The 23,991-nt window shown below is 41.7% G+C and overlaps 1 protein-coding gene across 1 annotated transcript in view; it reads left to right on the forward strand.

The window, feature by feature from the left end:
- kcnk2b (potassium channel, subfamily K, member 2b) overlaps nucleotides 1–17,259 on the forward strand; it is a 29,669-nt gene extending 12,410 nt beyond the window's left edge. The window contains exons 3-7 of the mRNA XM_071542646.1: nucleotides 1,394–1,511; nucleotides 8,034–8,194; nucleotides 10,694–10,880; nucleotides 14,074–14,216; nucleotides 16,903–17,259. Of these exons, the coding sequence (XP_071398747.1) occupies nucleotides 1,394–1,511; nucleotides 8,034–8,194; nucleotides 10,694–10,880; nucleotides 14,074–14,216; nucleotides 16,903–17,259 (966 nt within the window). The remainder of the gene's footprint in view (nucleotides 1–1,393; nucleotides 1,512–8,033; nucleotides 8,195–10,693; nucleotides 10,881–14,073; nucleotides 14,217–16,902) is intronic.
- The last annotated feature ends 6,732 nt before the right edge of the window (nucleotides 17,260–23,991 follow it).

Below are 23,991 nucleotides of genomic sequence, written 5' to 3' on the forward strand. Positions count from 1 at the left end.
AGAACCACTGCTCTAACCCACTGCGCTAAGCTATTAATTTTTCACGGGCTTCAGTCCTGTTCTGTGCAGATCTCGGCTCCAGGAGGCCCAGGCGGCCGCTGGTCCTGTCACTGATGAGTAGAAGAGGTCAGGATGGAGATCGTACTATGAGACTCTGCACATGTTTATATCCTCAGTGGTTCTTGGTTGCAGTCCAGTGAGGTCCAGACATCTTAGTGAGTGGGTGAGTGAAGCCCAAGGACTCAGAGGGTTAGTCGAGTGTTCAGGAGAAACGACAGAACGAGTGAGGCGAGGCTTGTGTTATCATGCTCATGTATAAACTTTCCATGTCCATCCACCATGGTACATTCATGGCATCTTCTGTCTGTCTGTCTGTCTGTCTGTAGAAGAACAATACATGATAGAAACATCACTCTCACACCACATGTTCTCCCTACAGACTAGATAATCTGATTAGGTTTTGGAGCACCTTGCTGAAAAAATGTGCATATTAATGAGGGAAAACAATTTTTCTTCAAACTACTCTTCTACAAACTCCTTAATGCTTTAAGATAGAGTTCATATTTATACCACCCATGTGTTATGTGAAGACAAGAATGTTGACATAGAACTGTTTGCTAATTAATGCATGAATTAGCTGAACGAATGACCTCATTAGTATAATTGGTTATGTTTAATATATCACAGTGATTACGGCGCAACATCAGGCAGCTCAAGTGCCTCTTGTTTTCTGTTTACATTTCTAGCAGCTCATCCTCCATTGCTTGGCTCCACAGCTCCTTCAGAGGCTGTGTGTGTGTGTGTGTGTGTGTGTCCTGTGATAAGAGTGAAAACACATGTTGCTGTTCTATTCCCTCATGCAGCCACCTGCCATCTGAAAGGCTTGTCACGCTCAGCAGAGACAGGTTGACTCCTGTCACACCTAGTGCTGTCCCCAAGACACACACACACACACACACACACACACACACACAAAACATGCCGGCCAGTCACCAGGGCGAGACTAATCAACACAATATGCCCACCTGCTGGTTTCACTGTGGCAATATCTCATGACTCTCTGCCTCTTAGAATAAACCTGACAGCTTCCTCTCTTTTGTGAAGAGACCAGCTAGGATTTAAAATTCTGTAAATGCAATGTTTGCAATCTATCCGGCCCCAACCTTTCTTATGCGTTTAATGAAGGTGACAGACGTTCCTCGCTGTTTGTCGCAGCGGTTAATTGGTTTTGGCTGGATGTTTACCTCCGCTGTCGTCTATTCCCCAGGAAAGCTGATGCACACGGCTAATTTTCTTATCTTTCCTCAGCCCACCTAATAACACAGCGCTGTAGGATCAGATACATAAATGTGTGCAGACTTTGAAACTTTTTTTTTCCCCCTTTCCCTTCCAGCAAGTGGTTTCAGCAATCCGAGCAGGTGTGAACCCGTCAGGAAATTCATCCAATCAGACGAGCCTGTGGGACCTTAGCTCCTCCTTTTTCTTCGCCGGCACTGTCATCACCACCATCGGTAAGAATGATCAGTCATCAATACTTTCTCATTCTTTTAACAACCCAGTGTTCATCCTGACTTTCTAGAAGCCAGGATACCTAGAGGCTTACAGCACGCCACATTACATAATAACATTACACAATAATTACATGTCACTTTGTGAAATGCAAACAAAAATTGAAGATATTCACTTCTGGAAAGATTCTGTAGCTTCTAATAGCAACATAATAACCAAAAACTAATAACTAAGACTTGCAGAAAAATAATGTGATAGTTTGCTCTCCTACGCCACAACAATAGAAATTATGGGAACCAAAAAACATGCTGTAACCGCACACTCAGGATGTAGCATTTTGTGGTTCATTTGATGTCTGACACGCTGCGCTTTTTCTGTTGACAGAAATGCTGTTTTCTCTGTAACCTCTGCCATTTGAAAATAAAGAAATTAGGTTTTAACAATTTGACTTTAGCATATTTCGAAATACCAAAAACGTTTCTCCAGTTTCACCAGTCTCGCCAACATGTTGAGAATCTGGGTGATGTATTGACTTTCACTGTGTACAGAGCAAAGTAAAAGTTGCACACTTGGACCAAATTAAGGCTTCCAGGCATGTATAAGTTCTGTGAGATCCTTGTCTTTTTTTGGGGAGGGGGGTTTTGGCACTAAGCGCTCACTGCTGTGGTGTTCTTGCACTGCACCAGAGATCACTTGGCAATCGAACAGTGTGTCCAGCACTAAGACAACTTTTTTATAAAGATGGTTGACTTGAGAGGAAGTGCAGCTCGAGGAGGTTAAAGAGACTTGGTCCGACATCAGAAGAATATGATTCATAAGGGCCTGAGCTCATTTGTTCTTGTCTGATCACTTAGTTACCGCATAATCACGGGGCTTTAATCAGTGTCAGTGGAAGAATATATTCATTCAACATCCGTTCTTCCCCATCGTCTTCTCTCCACCATCTCTCTCTCTCTCTCTCTCTCTCTCTCTCTCTGTCAGCTCCAGCTGTAAGAGCTTACTAATACAGGGAAAAGTAACAGCACACACACACCTACAACATGCACACTCTCTCTCTCACACATACACACCCCCACACACACACACAGCCACAGCTAGTCTGACAGCTCATCTGGCTCTTCCCTGCAGACCTTGTCAAATGAGTGTGTCTGCTCAGTGGGCTGTTGGGCTCCGTTTCGCATCACTAGGATCCTGTCAGAGTCTCCATTCTGAAAATGTACGGGGTCGTAATAACTCGATTCTGGTTGGGAAATTAGTGTTCTTCTATATCAGGTTTATGGTGGTAACGTATAGGCAGATTGTAACAGCTGGGCTGGGTTTTTCCCTTTGCCCATCTGAGATCCAGTATGTCGACTTTCTATTGTTCACTCTGGTGCTGCAGTGCTTTTCTACAGTCAATCTCGCTCTTGACTAGAGGCAAGCTCACCGACGTTGGACTTGATGAAGTGCTATTTTCTGGCAGTTTGACTAAATTCATGGTACTCTGATGAAGCAGACAAAAAGGAAAACTTTATGGCTCTAGAGTTGTTTTGACTGCTTTGATTTTTTAAAATATGTTGCTATCAGATGTTTTTTTTGTGTATTTTACCTTGAGGGGTGCTTGTTAACATACACATAGCACATGATTGCTGTTCTGTCTGTTTGCAATCATCATAATTTTGCCGGAGTGGTACAAAATGTTCTGTGGCAATTGCTACTATGCACAGACAAGCAGGCATACAGTATATTATTGCAGCTTTCAGAGGAAAGACAGAAGTAGTCCTAAACACGCTGAGTTGATTCTTTCTCACTGGCTCCTGTATTGAGAATTACAGTGTAGTCCAGAAGCAAGAAAACCATTCTGCATTCATTGTAGCCATTATAATTACGTAAAGCCCTCTGCAATTAATTTAACATATCTTTGCTCCCTCTCTCAGCTTCCTTTCTGGGCTTTATTTGATTCAGTTACAGGTGGTTGGACCAGAATATATATTCACAAATTGATTTGTTTGCGGTGTTGGATGGGCCATATGTGTGGAGACCTTTAATTGGATGTACAGCATTGAAGCAATGCATCTTTTTTCCACCTTTTGTTTCCACACAATTAATCTAGGAAGTGTACTGAAACACTATCTGTGCTGTTGCTTCCTCTGCTATCAGTACCTGGGAGTGAATGAGATGCAGTAACGATTGATCGCACATCTCCCCCCTGGGAACCTTAATTAAGTCGCTCCTACTGTTTTATTTCCGCTGAAGATCGCACTTCGTATAGTGTGGAGATCAAAACAGATCTCCAAGGAGTTATCCTATGTGACTTGGACTTAAGAAATAAAGGAATGCCTGAAGTTTTTATTGTGAGATTGAGATTTTTTAGTTGCACTCTGTCTTCAGTGACATTGTTGTGGTATTATGCATGCCTGGTGAAAAGGAAGGTGAAATCCATCTAAAGCAATAACATACAGAGTGTGAGTAATTACAGCTACACCTGTATCTGTGATTTTTAGGCGTAACACACTGTTCCCCAGTGTTTCCCCTACCAACTAAAATGCCTCCCCACCTTCAATATTGTCATTGTTGCTGGGTCTAGAGCTGTTTTAGCATCACAGGGTTTCACTGCTGTTGCCTTGTGTTCCCTCTGTTATGGTAAACTTCAGACAGCGTCATGGCTAAAAGTTGAATTTGCTGTCCATATGTCCGCTGTGTGGACTATTTTGGAAAATTAGACAAGGTAAGCAAGATTTTTTTTTGTTTGTAAACGTGTTAGCATATTCTGTAATCTATTAGGTCTCTGTTGGGACAATCATAGATGACTGCGAAACAGAATTTTTTTGGAGTGCGGACCCGTAAGTCCCACAGTTAGTTAAATATGCGGGCAATTGCGCATGTTATCTTGAGTGTCCAGAAATAATTGGTAATAACATGAGAATTGGTTGACGTGAAGGGCTGTAAGCCATCACTGTAGGCATTTCAAAACCAGCGCGGTCCAGCTGAGTGTCGCATTTAGGTCGACTTCTAGCTGCACCACGACACGTTTTATTGCATTATTCACTGACATTGTTCCCTACATTCAAAATCGATATCCTATTAAAGTATTTGTATTGAATATTGATGTGTAACTACTCAAACCAGAATTTCTCTGATAAATGGTTGAAGCCATTGCAGTTTCCTTTATGTATGATTAGGATGTCTCATAGTAGCCTATGTGGTCATTTTTTTGTTGTGCACATTGCAGTTATATCTTTAGTCTACTACTTGAAGGGCAGGTTTGTAAAAATGAGCATTATGTAGCCTATATGCAATAATCAAATATTGTTGTAGGTCCCCAGTAGTCGGAGCTCTAAGGTCATATAGTCGGTCATTTCGTAATGTTTAGGCTGTTAGGTCTACAGTAAGCTATATGGCTGCACTGAGCACCACCGTGCCTCCAATGCGCTTGTTGTCTTGAAATGTTCAACCTTTTCCATCCACACCGACTTGCGGGAACAGCGACCCCTTGGTGTTCCGGGACCTCATCATTTACAAATTAAGCACTGCTGCATCCTTAACAGAAGCTAATAAAGTCGCTCACTTGAATGCTGTGTTGCCATTCCTTAATGAGCTTCGAAGGCAGTCATTAAGCTTTTATTGTGCACTGCAATTGCACTTGTTCCTTTGAGAGAGAGTACAGCACCATGACAGTTTGCTGCATGTGATCCATTACATAACCCAACATGGCACTACTGAGTAATGTTATGAATGAGGTTAGTTTAGTGTTTTTGGGGTCGACGCAAAGCGACGAGCTCTGACAAATAGCCTGTTTGCCTGTTAGTAGTTTTTAGTTCACTGTAAATTGGAAATCATGAGGCTGAAGGTGTGAAACTAATTCTGAATGACTCACTGGTGTTTAACTGATCTGTTATTCAATTTTCCCAATGTGACAGCATAAGGAGAGAGAGAAAGAGAGAGAGAAAGAGAGAGGGAGGGTGAGAGGGAAAAAATGTTTTTCCAATCTGATGCCTCATTTAAATTCTTCTCCGTAGCCTCAGTGCTCCAGTTTGAGCTTCTCAGCCCAATGGGTCTTCCGGCATTTTCACTCTATTCTGATTTTTTTTTTTTTCAAACTGCAACTGCCTTTTTTACTTCAGCATCAATGGGGAGCGGCAGCCAGGCAGACAAAAAGCAACTGCTTTGAAAAAAATGCCTTGCTTCTTTTAGGCAGACTGGGGGGAGTTTCTAAAGTTGAGAAAAGTTCTATTTTTTAGAGGAGGTCAGATCCTCTCAATACTGGAATCCATACTTTTATGCCCAATTTCCATATAAGTACGTCTGCTTTATATATCCAAGTGTTGGAATTGTCAGTTTGAGTATCTTTATATAACCTTTTGCTATATTATTATTTATATCCTGTTTTTCTTAACATGTATCCTATTACAACTTGCTGCTGCAACAGCCCTCACAGTCTTCTCTTTATCATCCACCAAAATACACAGAAACTCAAATCAGTTGTACAGGCAACATGTATACATGTATCTAGTGTCTGTTTCTGTAACTTGCATCTATTTTACAATGGAAACTAAACATCTCATCATCAGTTTAATAGTGTCTGAGGTTATTATGGAAGCAAATGTGCAACCCATTTTTCAATTTACACACACAAACGCTGTTGAGGCATCACCTTTTCTGCCAAAAAATTGTGTAAAAGTGCCTTTGCGATATTATTGTTTTCTGTTTTTTTGCATATTTCAGTTTGTCTCTCTTTTTATCCCTCCTTTAGCTTCTCATCTGTGTCACATGCTGTGACACAGCATGCATCAGTCTCAGTACAAACAATGGGGCAGAGTGTAATTTCTACAATTAAATAGCATTGTTATCAATCAACAACAAAGCAATCAATCCATGCCCAACTTATGTGACAAGTCAAAATGTCACAGATACAGTCACGCTAAAGGGAAACGTCAGCAGCCTTTTGTCTGGGCGTCCCATTATAAATCCTGAATCCAGTTATACTTTTCAGATCCTCAGCGCAGTGCCGTCCAATCCTGAGCCACGGAGGGTCAAGAGTCTGCAGGTTTTTCCTTGCAACCGAACACCACAGCAGCTGATTTCACTGATTAGCACACCTTCAACCAGAGAGGAGGAACTAATCAGTGAAATCACCTGGTGCAGTGATCGGTTGGAATAAAAACCTCTTGGCACATGATTGGACACCGCTGCCCCAGTGGGAAAAGTAGCTGTGATAAGCAGGAATAGTTGATTGGCTCAGCATTATGCTGCATTTAAATAGGAACTGGTTATACCCATTACCACATAATAACTACATAACTACAACTCAGTCACAAAAGTCACTCATCAATGCCTCAGTTTCGTCACAAGCAGCCTTGATGAGCTTCCTAAGCCCAATTTGGCCAATCATGTCTGATATTGTGACAGTATTCTAATGTGCATAGCCTGTCACATGTTTAATCTCAGGCTCATCTGTTTGGTAACATTTATTCAGTCAAAACAGAAGGCAGAGTAACCCCAAATCAGAGAGCTGGTGCGTCTCCTGCGCTCTCCAGGGGCACCCACAGGTGTTAAAACTAATTTGGTAACCTGTCGCCCATTGAACTAATCCAGTAATTAGCGGGGCTTGATTGGCAATAGTGTCTCTGATAGTGTCACCCTATGAGGAAGCAGGAGCAGAAAGTCATTAGAAGCTTCCCTGCAGGTCATATCCTGAGAAAGATGACTGCATTAATAAAGAAAAGTGGATGGGGTTCATTATGCAGAGCCTTTATGAAATGTTAAATAATGAAACACAGAAGCTGTCAAACGTGTGGAGTGAGGTTTCCATAATGTACACGTCTCTGTACAGAGCCTGTGCTTACTTCCCTAGCACTAACACGTGTTTGTGTGTCTGCGTGTGTGTGAGTGTGTCTGTGTGTGTGTGAGTGTGTGTGTGTGTGTGTGTGTGGTTTGAGAATTTCATTTGCCATGGTATGGACTTCTATAAACCCTCTCCTCTGTACTATTTGGACATGATGAAGGGTTGGGAGAGAAGATAAAAGGCACTGCACTGGTGATAGGTTTGATTTTATGTGTGTGTGTGTGTGTGTGTGTGTGTGTGTGTGTGTGCGTGCGTGTGTGTGTGTGTGTGTGTGTGTGTGTGTGTGCATGTGTGTGTGCGTGCGTGTGCATATACAGGCATAAATACAGCATGTGTACATTCATTTCTTTGGAATATTAGCATTGCTCGAGGACAGAGGAGGGTGTGAATGAGAAACTCCCTTCTCCACGTTTCTCTCCCCCCTCACTGCTGAAATGATTTCCTCCTGTGTCTTTCAGCATGGCCGAGCTTTGTGAACACAGTTTTCCCGTCCACCAAGTTCAGTTTAAGCTGGTTTGTGCATTTTCTACCAGTGAATGCCAGCTTTTCATAACCTGGCTTTGATGAGGATATACATTGACAAGTGGTGATGACATCCACTGGATTTACTGCCTCGTTATGCGACAGCTAATTTGTGCTGCTGGCATTTTGAATTGCCGCCTGCTGAACTAATTAACTCTCTTTCTGTCCCTTTCTCCAGGATTTGGGAATATCTCTCCGCACACAGAAGGTGGGCGGATCTTCTGTATTATCTACGCTCTGCTGGGGATTCCCCTGTTTGGTTTCTTATTGGCTGGGGTCGGCGACCAGTTGGGGACCATCTTTGGGAAGGGCATCGCCAAAGTAGAGAAGATGATTGTGGTGAGCTCCTGTGTGTGTGCGTGTGTGTGCGTGTGTGTGCGTGTGTGTGTGTGTGTGTCCGTCCGTCCGTCCGTCCCTTTATGTCTTCCTGTGTGCACTGAGGCATTTCAATTTACCACAACACAGTCACATTTGTCAAGCCTTAATTATCCTGGTAATGAAAAAGCAGCTGTCAAAATTGTATTGCAAATCAATTACATAACACACTAAATATCTATCTAAATATCAAGGTTGAGACTACAGCCTAAACAACCCTCCACCCTCACAGCAGAAGATTCACAGTGTATTGGATCTTTGCCTTCAGAACTGTCAGCAGCAAGTACTTGACTGTGTGGAGGAAAAATGCAGTTTTTGGGTTGCCATGTCAACAGACTTCTGGAGAACATTTAAAAATGCAGGCCATTCGTTTCAGTGTTTAAAAGCTCGGATTGCCAAAACAAATTACAGTTGTTTTTCAGAGAGCTATTTCAAAAGTCAACGAAGCATCATCAATTTTGGAGGTTTTTTTTTTTTTTTTTTCTCTTTGCTACATTCATTTATCAAATCTTTTTCGCCATGACTGCAGCACAGACTGATCAATACATCACTGTGGAACGATGGTGGTAGGCCTATTTACTATGTTGTAAGTCACACATAGACATATCTGCCCATATGCAAGCGCATACACACACACATGCACACAAACTGCAAGTGCAGTTCGAAGGCACCATCAGTCATGTTGGACACACGCTCTATAAATGGACTGTGCAGGACAGTCTTTGATGGTTAGTCATTAGGTTTCTCCTGGAAACCCAAAGGCCGCCTTGAACAGCCTAAGCAATCAAACAGCTGCTGAGCACACAAGTCAATAAGGATGCTGTCTGACAGGAACAATGGCCATCAAGGACCCCCCCACACACACACACACACACACACACACACACACACACATACACACACATATGCACACACAGCAGATTAAATGCACCTGACAGCAGTGTTTTTTTTTCCTTTTCTCATAGTCAAAATGAGAATCGGCTGTTTGTTTTTCCTTGGCCTTTTACCTGCACCATCTCTGTTTGTATTCACCACAGCATTTATCAAATGGACTGTGCCAGCTAATTGAGGGCTTTCTCTAGGGGGACATTGATTCATTACTTTGCTGTAGTGCTGACATCCCGGGGAGAAGGAGAGAAGTTGGGAGCTGGAAACAGTTGGGAAACAGTTGGACTGTAGCAGCTGCTGAAGAAACCGCATGCTGAGAAATCTACACGATCGCCTCAGATTCACTCTTCCCCCATATCAATATTTAGTCTTTAGCTAGGTTCACTTCTGATGTCTGCCCCACTGTAAACTGTATACGTATCTGCCCCATTGCTTTCTGAAGTGAAGACATTAGACATCATAGACTCAGTGATCTGAGCTTTGCCTCTTCTTTATGCTTCCACCCAGAGGCAGTAAGCCTTGGACTTACATAACTTGAGTGGAAAAAGGGGCGAGATGTATAGGGAACCAAATGAAAGCAATCACTTCATGTGGAGAGGCAGCATAGAAAACAGGCAGCACAGACACTGCAGCAGTGCTGGTGAGGAAGGAAAGTAGGGTCCACTTCAAATTGAACTTCTCAGAGTTTCCCCAGAAAAGGCAAACTTGCAGGTTAATACTGAGCACAACAGTTGAAAGCACGGACTGTATTGTAATGAATTTACTATAAGCTGCTAGACCTAGATTTTGCCCGTCAAATTACTGGCAGATATTATAGACCAAGATCCAGCATAAAAGCTGATGAATCAATGATCTTGGTGCATGCCTTTTTGTTCCTTTTAATTTAACTGAGCTCCTATCTTTCAGCAGTGATTTCATGCAAATATACTGTATGTGACATGTACAGCATGTCATTCATATTACATGTGTGTCGTATTACATGTGACATGTCTCTCCAGCCTGGGTTGGCACGCCATCTGACTGTAGAAGTTATGTCACATGAGCCCCGCGGCCTGGCTTTCAGATATTAGAAAAGAGCAAATTTATTCCTGGAAAGAGGTCAAAGGAAGTGACTCATCACATTGTGAAGTGACTAAAAGAAAGCCTGTGGATAAAGAGGGAGTGGGACGTTGGCAGCATGTTTTTCAAATGTTAATTTCCCTCACAATTATTTATCATTAATCATTTAATATGAGGCTTTGTGCTATGAGACTGCTATGAGAAAGTAGGTTTAACACAATATTTAAACAAGACGACAATTACTGCTGCTTGACGGCATTTGGAGGAAAGATATTTCGGTGCTCAAATGCATGAGAACACAAATACACACACACACACACACACATCAACCCTATTAAAATTCAGACATATTGTCTGCATTCATAGCCTCCCCACGGCTCAATCCCCCTTCCTCCGACTGTTTAACTCTTTCAAACCTTCCCCTCTCACTCCCACTCCCATTTAACCTATACTGACTTGATTTATTTATCTTTTATTCATCTATTCCCTCTGTCCACATCTCTTTTCTCCCCACAGAAGTGGAAAGTCAGCCAGACGAAGATACGCGTCATCTCCACGGTGGTCTTCATCCTGTTCGGCTGCCTCATCTTCGTGGCCCTGCCGGCCGTCATCTTCAAGCACATCGAGGGCTGGAGCACGCTGGAGTCTATCTACTTCGTGGTCATCACCCTCACCACCATCGGCTTCGGAGACTTTGTGGCTGGTGAAAAAGGTCACTTGAGTTTCTTTTGCATTTGTAGGGTGTTTTGACATGAGAATTGCAGTTTATTTACAGTTGAATCATCTCTCAGCTGCCAGTAAAACAAGATAAACCTATGAATATGTTTTTCTTTCTTCATGATCACTCTTGTTTTCTCTCTCTCTCACACTCTGTCACTTGAACCTTCATTCTGAGTTATTCTCTTTCTCAGGGCCCGATTCAGACTATGACTTACTGTAATAGCTGTAATAGTTTTTTTACCTGCGCGTCTCACTCTGCCGACTCCAACCTTGGCGTTCACGCTGCGTTCACATCATGTTTTAGCGTAGCATCATCTCAACATAATCTCTGTCCCCAGAACATCGTACCTCACTCCTTCATTCCATAGGCAAAATGTTTTATTAATATTCCTTTCATTATTGAAAAATGAAAATAGGTAAAAAAACATGATAACATCATTACTATCAACAAATATAGAAACAAGGTTTTTGTTCTGAAAACAGATTACACATTTTTCTGTTGACTTATATATTGGAGACACTTTTTGTTTGTAAGTTGCTATCCCATAAACCAGCGCTCAGTTATCTGTCTGTCACCTCTGGCTATTTGAACGCTCTGGACAGCAGTGCCCATCTTCAAGTTATGATACAAGGATTCTGATTTTGACTTAAGTCCATTTGTGCAGTCTTTTCCTCACGCACCCGAAACCCTGCAAAATATGTAGCGCTCCCCTCGGTTTCAGGATGTAAAACAATAAATCTACATACTAATAAATGCCAAAGACATTAAATAGGATATGAATTGCTTAGTCACAACACTTGGGGCAATAACCAGTACATTAAAATAAAACAACATAAAACAATCATTAGAATCTCAGGCCACTAAATCATTCACCGAATGCTTGGAATATGCACAAACTTCCCACACTCATACACACTCATCAGGTTATATATTCTTATTAAAGAGAGAATAGCAAATAAGTAGCTACTGTGTGTGTGTGTGTGTGTGTGTGTGTGCGCACAGGAGGTGTTAGCTGGATTTGACCTGCTTGACAGATGACGAGGGAGAGGCGGGTGGGAAAAATCACAGGCGCTTTGCTGCTAGATGAAATCTCCCTGTGTAGGCCTAATGATTATAGATTAGATTACCGCACCTGTGCCAATCGTAGTAGTTAAACTAATCAGCCAGGCACTGTGCAAGAGGCAGTTGTCTGCGCAATGAGCGGGCTGACTGTGATGCTCACACACAGCTTCATCTCACACACACAAGCCTGTTGACTTATTAAGAGGCAACCTCACCATGGTGCATGGAGGGAAAAGAATCGTCTAAATGTGCTGAGGTTAACGTTTGCACATGGATAGGGCTTGGAGCATTGAGGCAAGGCCAGATCTCCGTCTATATCTATACAAATACCTACATCTATATACTACACTACCAGTCAAAAGTCTGGACACACCTGATTGAATGTACTATGTTTTTCATTCTCTTAAAGCCATTTTGATCTAAAGACTTATGCTTAAATGCTTGAAATGTGTTGCATTTGACTTAAGTCCATTTGTGCAGTCTTTTCCTCACGCACCCGAAACCCTGCAAAATATGTAGCGCTCCCCTCGGTTTCAGGATGTAAAACAATAAATCTACATACTAATAAATGCCAAAGACATTAAATAGGATATGAATTGCTTAGTCACAACACTTGGGGCAATAACCAGTACATTAAAATAAAACAACATAAAACAATCATTAGAATCTCAGGCCACTAAATCATTCACCGAATGCTTGGAATATGCACAAACTTCCCACACTCATACACACTCATCAGGTTATATATTCTTATTAAAGAGAGAATAGCAAATAAGTAGCTACTGTGTGTGTGTGTGTGTGTGTGTGTGTGCGCACAGGAGGTGTTAGCTGGATTTGACCTGCTTGACAGATGACGAGGGAGAGGCGGGTGGGAAAAATCACAGGCGCTTTGCTGCTGGATGAAATCTCCCTGTGTAGGCCTAATGATTATAGATTAGATTACCGCACCTGTGCCAATCGTAGTAGTTAAACTAATCAGCCAGGCACTGTGCAAGAGGCAGTTGTCTGCGCAATGAGCGGGCTGACTGTGATGCTCACACACAGCTTCATCTCACACACACAAGCCTGTTGACTTATTAAGAGGCAACCTCACCATGGTGCATGGAGGGAAAATAATCGTCTAAATGTGCTGAGGTTAACGTTTGCACATGGATAGGGCTTGGAGCATTGAGGCAAGGCCAGATCTCCGTCTATATCTATACAAATACCTACATCTATATACTACACTACCAGTCAAAAGTCTGGACACACCTGATTGAATGTACTATGTTTTTCATTCTCTTAAAGCCATTTTGATCTAAAGACTTATGCTTAAATGCTTGAAATGTGTTTCTTAGACAAATAGAAATATTGAAGTTGATGCCTATGTATGAATTTCTTTCCAAAGCTTTAAAGTAGATTCTTTAAAGTAGCCGCCCAAAATATGAGATAGTTTTGATTTGTTTAACACTTTTTTGGTCACTGCATAATTCCATTTGTGTTATTTCATAAATGTGATGTCTTTAATTAATCTAAAATGTGGGAAATAGTAAAAATAAAGACAAATGTGGTGTACTTTTGACTGGTAGTGTATACCTACTGTACATCTACTTATACCTACCTATAGCTATAGCTATACTGACGTGTAAAGACGCACAACCAAGTACAGATTCCAGACGTTATCATGCCATTGACTGTAATCATGTGACCATCGGGCTGCCAAGTGCACACTGACAGATTTACAGGAAAAGACATTCCATAAACATTGTGGTACGTGATGCAGACATGGACACAAGTGTTTGTGCAAAGAACAGTTTCTTTCTTTCTTTCTTTCTCCTTGCCAAAACTGATCATGGTAGTTAAAGACAAATAACAATAAATAACGATAAACCTGTCTACAATCAAAGGCGCAGATTAATAATCAAAGCCTGAATAGGAGAAGTTGAAATGTGCCGATCTCAATCCACATAAGACCAGTTTAATGCAGTCTGAATCAGGTCCTTATCTCACACTTGCTTCATTTCCTCCTCCTGTCCATGCTTCCTCTCAGAGTGATGTATGATGCCAAGTAACACATGCGGGGATGATGTAACCCAGAGTTGTATAACCCACCTTGATGTGTTGTGCTCTGCAGGTGGATCAGAGAGTCTCGAGTATCTGGACTACTACAAGCCAGTGGTGTGGTTCTATATCTTGGTGGGCCTGGCTTACTTCGCCGCCGTGCTCAGTATGATCGGAGACTGGTTCCGTGTCATCTCCAAGAAAACGAAGGAGGAGGTACGTAGCGCTGTGCTGTTTTAATGTCACATTAGATATGAAGCAAGCGGGACATAAGGAGCCCCACCTCCCCACTGGAGGTCAGCATGCAAAAACAGAATTTCACCTCAGATGTTCAACAGGGATTGTCTGTATCCAGCTCTACGTTCAATTGTTTTTCACATTTTCTTGTTAATCATATTATGTGGTCCAGCTGGCATGGCTGTAGAGGGGCTGATTTTCTGAATAAATCCATAACTGGAATGTCTCCTCGACCGCTGATATTTCAATCCAATGTCTATCTGAGTAGCGAAAAGTTGCTTTACTCGTGTAAGCATTTGTAAACACAGGTTAGCAGTGTCCAGCCCACAAATTGGCAAATCCATTTGGAGTGCTGGATGCCTGCATGATGAACTGCCTCTTCAGAAGCAGCCCCCTGTCAGCCTCATAAATCACTAAATTTATTATGGTTGATGAACTGATGAGTGAAAATGAAACAGAGGGGATTCATAAGGCTGGATCAAGACAAGGTCAAGGCTGGAGGAGGCCCAGTAAAGTTTGGAGTAATTAGACTCTTAGGGTGTGACACCTTGATGGACTAAAAATTGGGTTGGCATTGCCCCAGTTGCAATAATAAAACCGTAAAGTTACATTTAGTCCTCGAACAGTAGATTTCAAGTGCAACACGAAAATGGTAAAGTAGCACTGCAGCCAGCCCAACATTTTGCATTATGCATGCTTATAGGAAAACAAAAGGCCTACTCGAAATGTCAGTGTGCTCCACATCAGCTTTAGGGGCAACCCCTTTATTCTTTTTTCTTTTCATTTTTATAATTACAGTAAACATCAGTCAATACTAGCACAACTCCACCTGCTTATACTTGCACACCTCTTTACAGGCATAATTAGCAGTAGATATAGGTAGAGGTAGATTTTACTGCTTGACAACCTCCTGTGTTTATAGCTGTGTCACTGCATCAGTTGCCCCTAGCAATAAGAGAGTGATACCTCACGCTGTTTCCCAGTTTACCCTTCAAGCCATAAATCTAAAGAGATGAATCTCCCTGCTGGTTTGTGCCATGTGGAGTAAAACACTGTCTCATAAAAGTGTTGGATTAGGTATTTGGTGTGTTTACAGTGGCTGCTGGTGAGTAATAAGATACCTTGCTGTTCTGTCAGGTTCATTAGTTACATTTAAAAAGGACAAAGGGAACCACACACACACACACACACACACACACACACAGAGAGAGAGTGGTATCGGCAAGCAGGCGCTCTCATGCATAACCCAGCCCCATTCTTCATCTTCATTTCAAATTCCATATTACTCACATAAAAGGGGGGAAGTATGTGGCAGTCTGCAGTGGGAACCCTTGCATAAGCATCATTAGGAGAACAACTGTGAAGGCTGTGAGCTCTGCAGAGAATTATGCTACTGAGAGAGAAGATGGGGGGGGGGGAGAGGAGGAGCAGGCAGAGAAAGTGAGGAGAAGGAGGAGGAAGCACGTACTCATGAGTGTGTGCTCATCCATGCACGCTGATGTGTGCACACATACACACCATAAATTTTAACTTAAGGGGGTCTGAAGTCTGCTTTATACCTCACCTCAGAGCATAATGAATAAATAAACACCCTGGAGCTAGCCGTCTAATGCATTATGAAGGTGCGATCAATAATCTGTTCTCTCCTCTTCCCTCTGACGCCTCTCAAGGACGGTATGAGTAGTGGAGATAATATTAACGGAGAGTTTTAAATATATTCTCCAGATATCTAGACTGCCAGTTTAGACACTTCACACATCAAGGTCTGCAATCACTTTCCCTCAGAAAAACCTCAACAGGATAGTGGCGGTTGGGTAAACTCAGAAGACATCTGCACCCTATCACATCCTTATTCACTCAACTGCAACTGCTGCCTTCCAAGTCACAACACACATCTACCTCCAAATCCAATGTGCTTTTTCTGCTTTCTCCCATCCATCCATCCCCTACCCATTCACTAGTCAGGCTTCTCATGTCAGCACATACTGTAATCATGACTCGCCAAAAGCAGCTGGAAAAGTGAAAGTCCCTCCTTGTGGCTTTACAAAAATCGAGCATCGTCATCTGTTCCAAACAAATTCTGCTTATTTCATTCATTTCCCTTTATTTTTAACTCTCCATCTGCGCAGTTGGACTATATGATGGATGGATGATGCATATGATGGATGAGTATTATAGTTTCCTATTTTATGAGCATTGCTAATTGGAGAGCAGGGAGGACACATGAAAAAAACGCTCTAGGCAATAGCTGTTAAACAGAAGTCTGAACAGATTAATGGATAAGGCATTTATGTTTACAAGAGTGCACTCAATTAATAATTATACATCAGTTTGTCCCATTAAGGTGCTCAGTTCCATTAAGCTATTCTTGTATTAGTCTGAAATCAATGAATGAACTCAAAAGTATATTTATATAGCTTTTGAACATGTCTGATGACATATCATTATTTTCTAAATCATGTTCTCTCCATTTTACATGCACGCTACCTCCCCACCATTAAATAAAAAGATATTTAGTGAACCTAAAGCCACTGCAGCAACAGCGATAACTGCAGCATCAGCAGGTGGTGAGTCAGCGTGTCGATCATTGTAGGGAGGAACAGGATATATGTTGTTGTTTGATCACGATCGCCCCCAAACATCAATCTCCCGTCTCCCTCTGCAGGTCGGGGAGTTCCGGGCTCACGCGGCAGAATGGACGGCCAACGTGTCGGCCGAGTTCAAAGAGACCCGGCGGCGGCTCAGCGTGGATATTTATGACAAGTTCCAGCGTGCCGCGTCCATCAAGCGCAAGCTGTCGTCGGAGCTGGGCATCAACGCGTCCATCAACCAGGAAATGACCCCGGGCAAGAGGACACTGTCGGTCAACCTGGGGGAGGAGAGGGAGGCGTACTCCAATTTGACTCTCACCCTCACTCCCGCCCCGGCGACGCTGACCCGGAACGGCAGCCTCTACCTGAACGGCCTCAGCCCGGACTACGCCGACCGGAGGGAGATCGCCATCATCGAGAATCTCAAGTGAGGAGAAGGACAGAAACGGGATTCAGGGAGCTGAGCGAGACGCGTACGGTGGTTCGTGGAGATTCAGTGGAAGTTAGGTGGACATACGTGGACAGACTTTACACACACACACTTGCTTGAGCTTCTGTGATGAGGCACACATGCACATTCATTAAGTGGATTGACTGTGCTGCAGTCATTGATTGAGAGCCTTCAGGGAGACTCAAACACAGATCAATCATGAATCTACATACTCTCCCATGTGCACATGCACACACATGCAGTTATGGTCTGCAAGCTTACAGGTTTCTTTCACTCTAGTAAGAACTCTTACTCCTGTACGTGTGGATGTGATGGACGCCACTAGTACTGTTCAAGCCAAATCAACGCAGGCATCTGATTGGGACAAAGGATTTTATCTCTCACTCTGGGTAAGAAAAGTCATGGTAAACGAAAGCCCACACTGAGGTAGCAAGACACATCTTTACGCTCACAAACACATGCATTCATTGAACTTAGAATGCAACAGACGTATCCATGCTCATACCTCCTGTTTTCCAGAGGCCCTGAAATCTGCATCAGATAAAGAGGATCTTCTCTGCTTAAAGCACTCTTATCATCAACGATGAACACCTTTTACCCAACAAGGCAGCGGTTCTGTGTGAACACAAAAGTATTTCAGAGGAATGTGTCTTTTTTCATTTTTTTTCATTTACACTTCTTACAATATGAGTCACATTCTTTATATGCCTTGCATTCGCCAGTCAAATGGCCCTCGCTAAAAAGACGAATGTTGACATTCTTGTTCCTTCATGAAGGATATTCACCCTTTCACCCTAAGGAATAATCCGCTTGTGCCTTATTGTAAAACTCACTGAACATTTGTAAGATGGCAATGCATGTAAGAGTGAGCAAGGCGTCATCTGTCTAAAGTCCACTCATCATGTATTAATTCTCATATGAACACAGTCATAATGACTACATGATTATTTAGAAGGTACCTTGGAAAACACAAACATCACGGCATGAAGAAGAGATGAATGGAAGGAACAGACATGGACACAGCCTCACTGAACTTTGGCCATTTTAGATAGAAGAAGAAGAGTTTACAGTATATATGGCAAGCGAGTGGATAAAATGTTTGCTGGAACAATCCAGTTGAGTTGAATTGACAATTGGGAAATTCTCAGCTCTCTGTCAGTGAGTGTTTGCACCAGTCTCCCTAATGTACTGAGGTTGCCTCTTAGTCACATCAACCACATAGTGCCAGGCTCACTGATCAAACCCCACGCTCCCATATACCAAAGTAATGATCCTACTTTTCAGAAAGAGATATCTCCATCTGAAAATCTCTATCTGGGTGCATTTGCAGGCCATGAAACGTTTTCTCACACACAGGATCTCATCAAAGGATCAGGAGTGCTATGTTATTTCAAAATCTTCTTCTTCTTCACGAAACTGATGAAAATGAGCTTGGTGCGTCAAAACTATAGCATGTATGGTTCTGTAGCAATGAAAGCTCTGGGGCTGTAATCAGGAAAACCAAGTCTATACCTTACCGTTTTTCATTAAGTTTCAGATCTCATCTACATTCAAAAAGGGAGCTGAGATATTTCCTCAGTTGATACAGATGACATCCATAATGTCTTGCCAATATTGAATGTACACCATCAGAAACCTCTATTTATATATCAGTACTGTGACTAAATTATGAAGGCCTTGGATGCCTTGCAGAACTTGCTTCAGATAGAAATAGAAGAATTGATTTAGATAAAGGCCTCTCAATGGATGGTTGGGTGTTGATGAAAGACAGGAGAGTTTTTTTCTTACATGACATATTTTGCATTATTCTTGATGTCGAATATATATATTTTGATTACATATTCTGTCCTGTTAAAGAGATTCAATTTTACGTTACCTTCTGATCGATTCGGGATATTTCCGAAAAGGTGGATTTTTGTGATGCAGGTATGGAAGGATATTTCAGGCTGCGGCACAATACAGTGAAGAGATGATTTGGGTTTCCTGAATGTGTCTTGTGGTATTATTATAAATTCAGTGCTTTTATCCAGGAGGATATAATATTGCCAAAACAACATTTGATATTGCCATTTACAGTTTGTAGCATTTCAAAACCAATTTACAATACAATGTGTCTTACAATACAGTATGTCTAATGGTAGACCAAGTTTTCTTTTCACACAGTCGTTATACCAAATGTCTGTAATTTATGGAGAGAATAATAACATAATAACATTATGGACTGGAATAAGTTTGACTAGAATTCTTTCCTTTTTGTTCACAGTACCTCAATATTCTTTCTCAATTTTTAGAAGTGTGCTTTATGTCTAAACTAACCAGGTGAATTGTATTAGCAGGTTACGGTTAGCTCTCTCTCTCTAGTCCGAGTCTCCTGATATTCTTGAACGCCTGTCAGTCCTCGCCCGCTACCTTGAGCATGACCACTGATTTGTGCGAAGCCTGTCTGACTTCACTGTATGGCCTTTAGCTGCCATGTCTAATCAAGTCAAAGAGGAATCCCAGAGAGACTGTGAGGAAGACGAGACAAGGATATGAGGGTTGGGTTTCTATAAAGCAATCGATCGATAAAAAAAAACATCTCCTGTCCTACTGACTTGCAATACATTGAAAGAAAGATTGCTGTAATGCTAAGCAGCCTGGAGAAAAACAATCCAGCCCTTAGTGAGCGCGCTCAGAGTGAAGGCCCATGGGTGATAAGTCGTCCTTTTGCCTTTTCATCCTCGGCCGGGTGATTGACAGCCACTGAAGAAAGTCAAGGAGTGCTGCGGTGTGGGACGTCATTAATGTAAGGCGTTTACAGCCCAGGTGAAGCTGTGTGTGCGCGTGCCTGAATGTGTGTATGCGTGTACAGTATGTGTGTGTGCTGGTTGGATTGAGAGAGGGCACTGAAAGTTCATTTCAGTTTCACCCACAGAAGGATCTTCACATCGCATCCTTTGTTTGTTTTTTTCAGGGGGACACTTTCTAATCAAGTCTGTGGTTTGCATCAGAATCCCAGCTTAAGCATCTTGAATGTATCTCACGGCCTTTCATGTCGGTTATGGTGTGGATGAGGCTCATTATGAATGTAAGCATGTTCATGATCTGACATTGTGATTTACAGTATGTATGCAACGGAAATCAGATGATGGCGGTTATGTTGGAAAAACTATGGCTTTTTTGGAGACATTGGCCCTCATTTATAAAAATGACAAAATGATAATGATATAAAAACTGATAGATATTAGTTTGATTTTGGCATCAAGATCCATTTTTCATAAATCACAACTTTGTTTTGAATTTGGTCATCCGCTCAAATGTATGCATGAGAAGCTTTTGTAAATGAGGCCGATTATGTTCAGGCAGATGGAGTGAAAAGAACTGTTTTCATTTAAATCTTAATAAACCCATCTGTAAAAGACTAGCCAATAAACAACAGTGCGAGTCATGTCCACTCATTAGAATAAAAAAAAAACATCAACAACATGATTTCAACAAGTGTTGCATGTTGCTTTCTGTATTGCTTCCAATGTTTGTAGATCAGATGCGTCTGTATTTCCAGGCTGTGCTTTGCTTCCACAGCATCACAGCCAATGATTTTTCACTGAGTGGTCAATGTGTTAATGTCGGTTTGTCAACTCAAATCACAACACACTTTTCACAAGGTTTAGAATAAAGTATTTTATATGAACGAAAAAAACAATCAAGGTCACTGTTTTGTCCCAGCACTGCAGAAAACACATTACTACCTATAGCTTCCAAAAACAAGATCAAGAACAGTGATTAAAACCTGTTTTTCTTATAAACTAGGCTCTAGTTTGGAGTATATGTGCACATAGATACTGTTGAATACTATTCATGTTTTGTTTTGCATACTACTATATAGTGTTCTTATACTGTAGTGTTTTGGATAATAATCATAATGACTATTCCCATAAAACTCTTACTGTTTTTACATAATGCATTTTACAACATCTGTCCCTGATAAACAAGTTGTGGCCACTCTGTTCTGTACAACTCAGTAATAAGGGACACAATGGTGTTGTAATCACATGAAAGCAATGACAGACACTGCCTAATAATGGATCTGGGCTGGTACACTTATCTGAGTCACAAGTTACAAAATGTTCTTCATGGCTCACAAGCACAGCATGGACCGAGCGGCCTGCCACTCATGAATCCCTCTGCTGACAATTTAATTTCAGCTCTACCTCTCCTTCACCTCATACACTTATTTTCTTTGTTCTGATAATACAAAAGACCTACTTTTCTACACCTTTTAATCACCAACCATTTTGTCAATCAGGTGTTGTAATCCTTAATCACAGGCAGGTCTAAATGTGTGAATTACATCAACATACAGAAACGCAATGCCACACCGAGCAAATATTCAATATTTAGCAAGACAAAAACCCAGGCAGTCTGATCATGGTAAAAGTCACTTCGACCAGAGTCTGTCACGGTTTTACTTAATGCGACCTGACAGGTTATTTAATGACTCCAAAGATAGAGAGTGACATTGCACATCCCCTCCCAGCCTCTGCCCCGTCGACAGGCAGGCAGAACCATAAGCAGATTCTCAGACGGCGCATTACGCCGAGAGGACACGACCCGTACTGTATCTGCCCTTCAAATGAGAGCCGGGCTGATCCACCCTCCCTGATGCATGCTGATTGTGGACTTGGTTTATACAGACACACAAAAAATTAGATTTTCACCCTTTGTTGGCTCAGATATTATCATTTTTGGCCACCTAAATGTGCAGACTTGGAGTCATTTCAATCACCAAATGCAATAGGCCAAATTTCTGTGCAGGAATTTGCCTTGGAGACTTGGTGGAGAAATATATTGACAGCTTACAGAGTTTCACAATATGTACAGATACACATGTATGTGCAAAACATTTAATAGAGAGTAGACTATATACTATCTATTTTTCGCTGTTTTGACAGCAAAGGAAAAGATAATTTCTCTGTATGATAAATGCGGACATCTTGACATAAATGCACTTTGCACATACTGTCTGTAACTGTATCAACACACGCATTCACACACATTCAGACATTCACCCACGTTGACCTACGTGTGTGATTGGGTGGTTGAGGATCGGTTGGTTGATTAGTAATTGTGTCTGCAATGACATCACAGCGGAGAATAGGGCTAATGGTGAGTCAGCCTCCAACCAAGATTGTCTTTGGTGAGAGAGGTGACATGGTGAGAGCGACAGTTACCTCACACATCAAGAGGGAGCTGGAATTGAGCGTGTGTGGGTGGTGTGTGTGTGTGTGTTTCAGAGAGAGAGAGAGGGAGAGAGAATGACTTCACTTGACAGGTCCTTTGCAGACTATCTAATCTTACTGTACAGTATTATTCAGCCCATAATTGGCCTCACACACATCTTTCCTTTTCCTTTCCTTTTCTGCATTTTGGATTTAGTTTCTTTGCACTCATGAAGGAGCTTCAGCTTTGATTCCACCTTTCCACAGAAATACGACTTTCTTATCTAAAATGTATCTTATCTTATTTGTGTGTCCCTTTTGGGCTGCCCCCAGCCAGTGAAATTGATTCCGATTTGCTTTTTCAGCCATTCATAGTAATGAATAATATATCTATGGTATGGGGAAAATGTACAATAACTTCAGTCGTTCTCCCTGCAGCCAATATCAAGTGTGCAGTGCCCCATTACTGAGCATTACATAACAAAACACACAGCAGTGGAAGAACTGGAGATACTATTCAATTAATGCTGTGGCTGTTCACAAGCCACTCTAACTACTGTGAGGCAAAAGTGCCCCCCGCGTCTACTATATCAACAACTTCAGTTGAATAGGATTTTTCATCACTTATGTCATTGTAGACACATGAAAAGAGACATTTTAAATGCTGAGAAAAACACTCTCTGCCTCCCAGCATCCATCCCCTGTAGTCACTAGAGTTTGAGCGGTGGGGAAAGTGTCTTTTGATTTTTTTGATTTACTAAAAACAAACAAAAAAGTGTGGAGAATTGGATCCACCAGGGCTTTTAATGATATATGAGAAGTCATTTGGAGTTGTGGTTTGGAAATGTAGCTCTATTCTGTATTGAGAAATATTGTTTGCTATGACTAGACATTTTCAAATGATTCGATTAAAGCTGTAATAAACAGGATATTAGCTATTTCTTTGGACTTACCTTTTCAATCACGTTATTTTAACTTTGACCTTTCCCTGAATCTAACAGCATTTTGCTGGTGAGTCCAGGGTGTTGCAGATAGGATTTCCTCTCACACTGAGAGGATGAATGGCATTCTGACCTTTACTGCTCCAACACTCCCTATGGAGCATGAATAGATATAGTTAGAATAGGGATCCTTCATAAATAGTAATGACAGACCCAATGACATGGCTACTTTTAACGAATGTTGAATACTATTTCTAGTGTGTAGGACTTGTGGCCAATATGCTGTAAGATACATAAAGGTCCAGATAATTATTCTTTATGTAGGAAAACAGCAAAAAGCCTTGTCACGATCCAAAGGAAACAGAAATTGTTTCAAATGTTCATGATTTTTATTTGTAATTTTAGATTGGGCAGTCACTACTGTTACACAGCAGCAATAGCTACTCTTTCCAGTGGATATAGGATAGATCATGTATAAGCTAATAGGTAGTCGACTCCTCAGGTTTTCCATCCTCTTCCACTGGCTTCTATTGCAAAGTAGCTCATGGATCTGAGCTGGATATCCTTCAGATT

The sequence above is a fragment of the Centroberyx affinis genome, unplaced genomic scaffold (genome assembly GCF_046629955.1).
Source record: "Centroberyx affinis isolate AG114_WGS23_722 - 3 ecotype Tasmania unplaced genomic scaffold, CSIRO-AGI_Caff_v1 ptg004146l_1, whole genome shotgun sequence".
NCBI lineage: Eukaryota > Metazoa > Chordata > Actinopteri > Beryciformes > Berycidae > Centroberyx > Centroberyx affinis.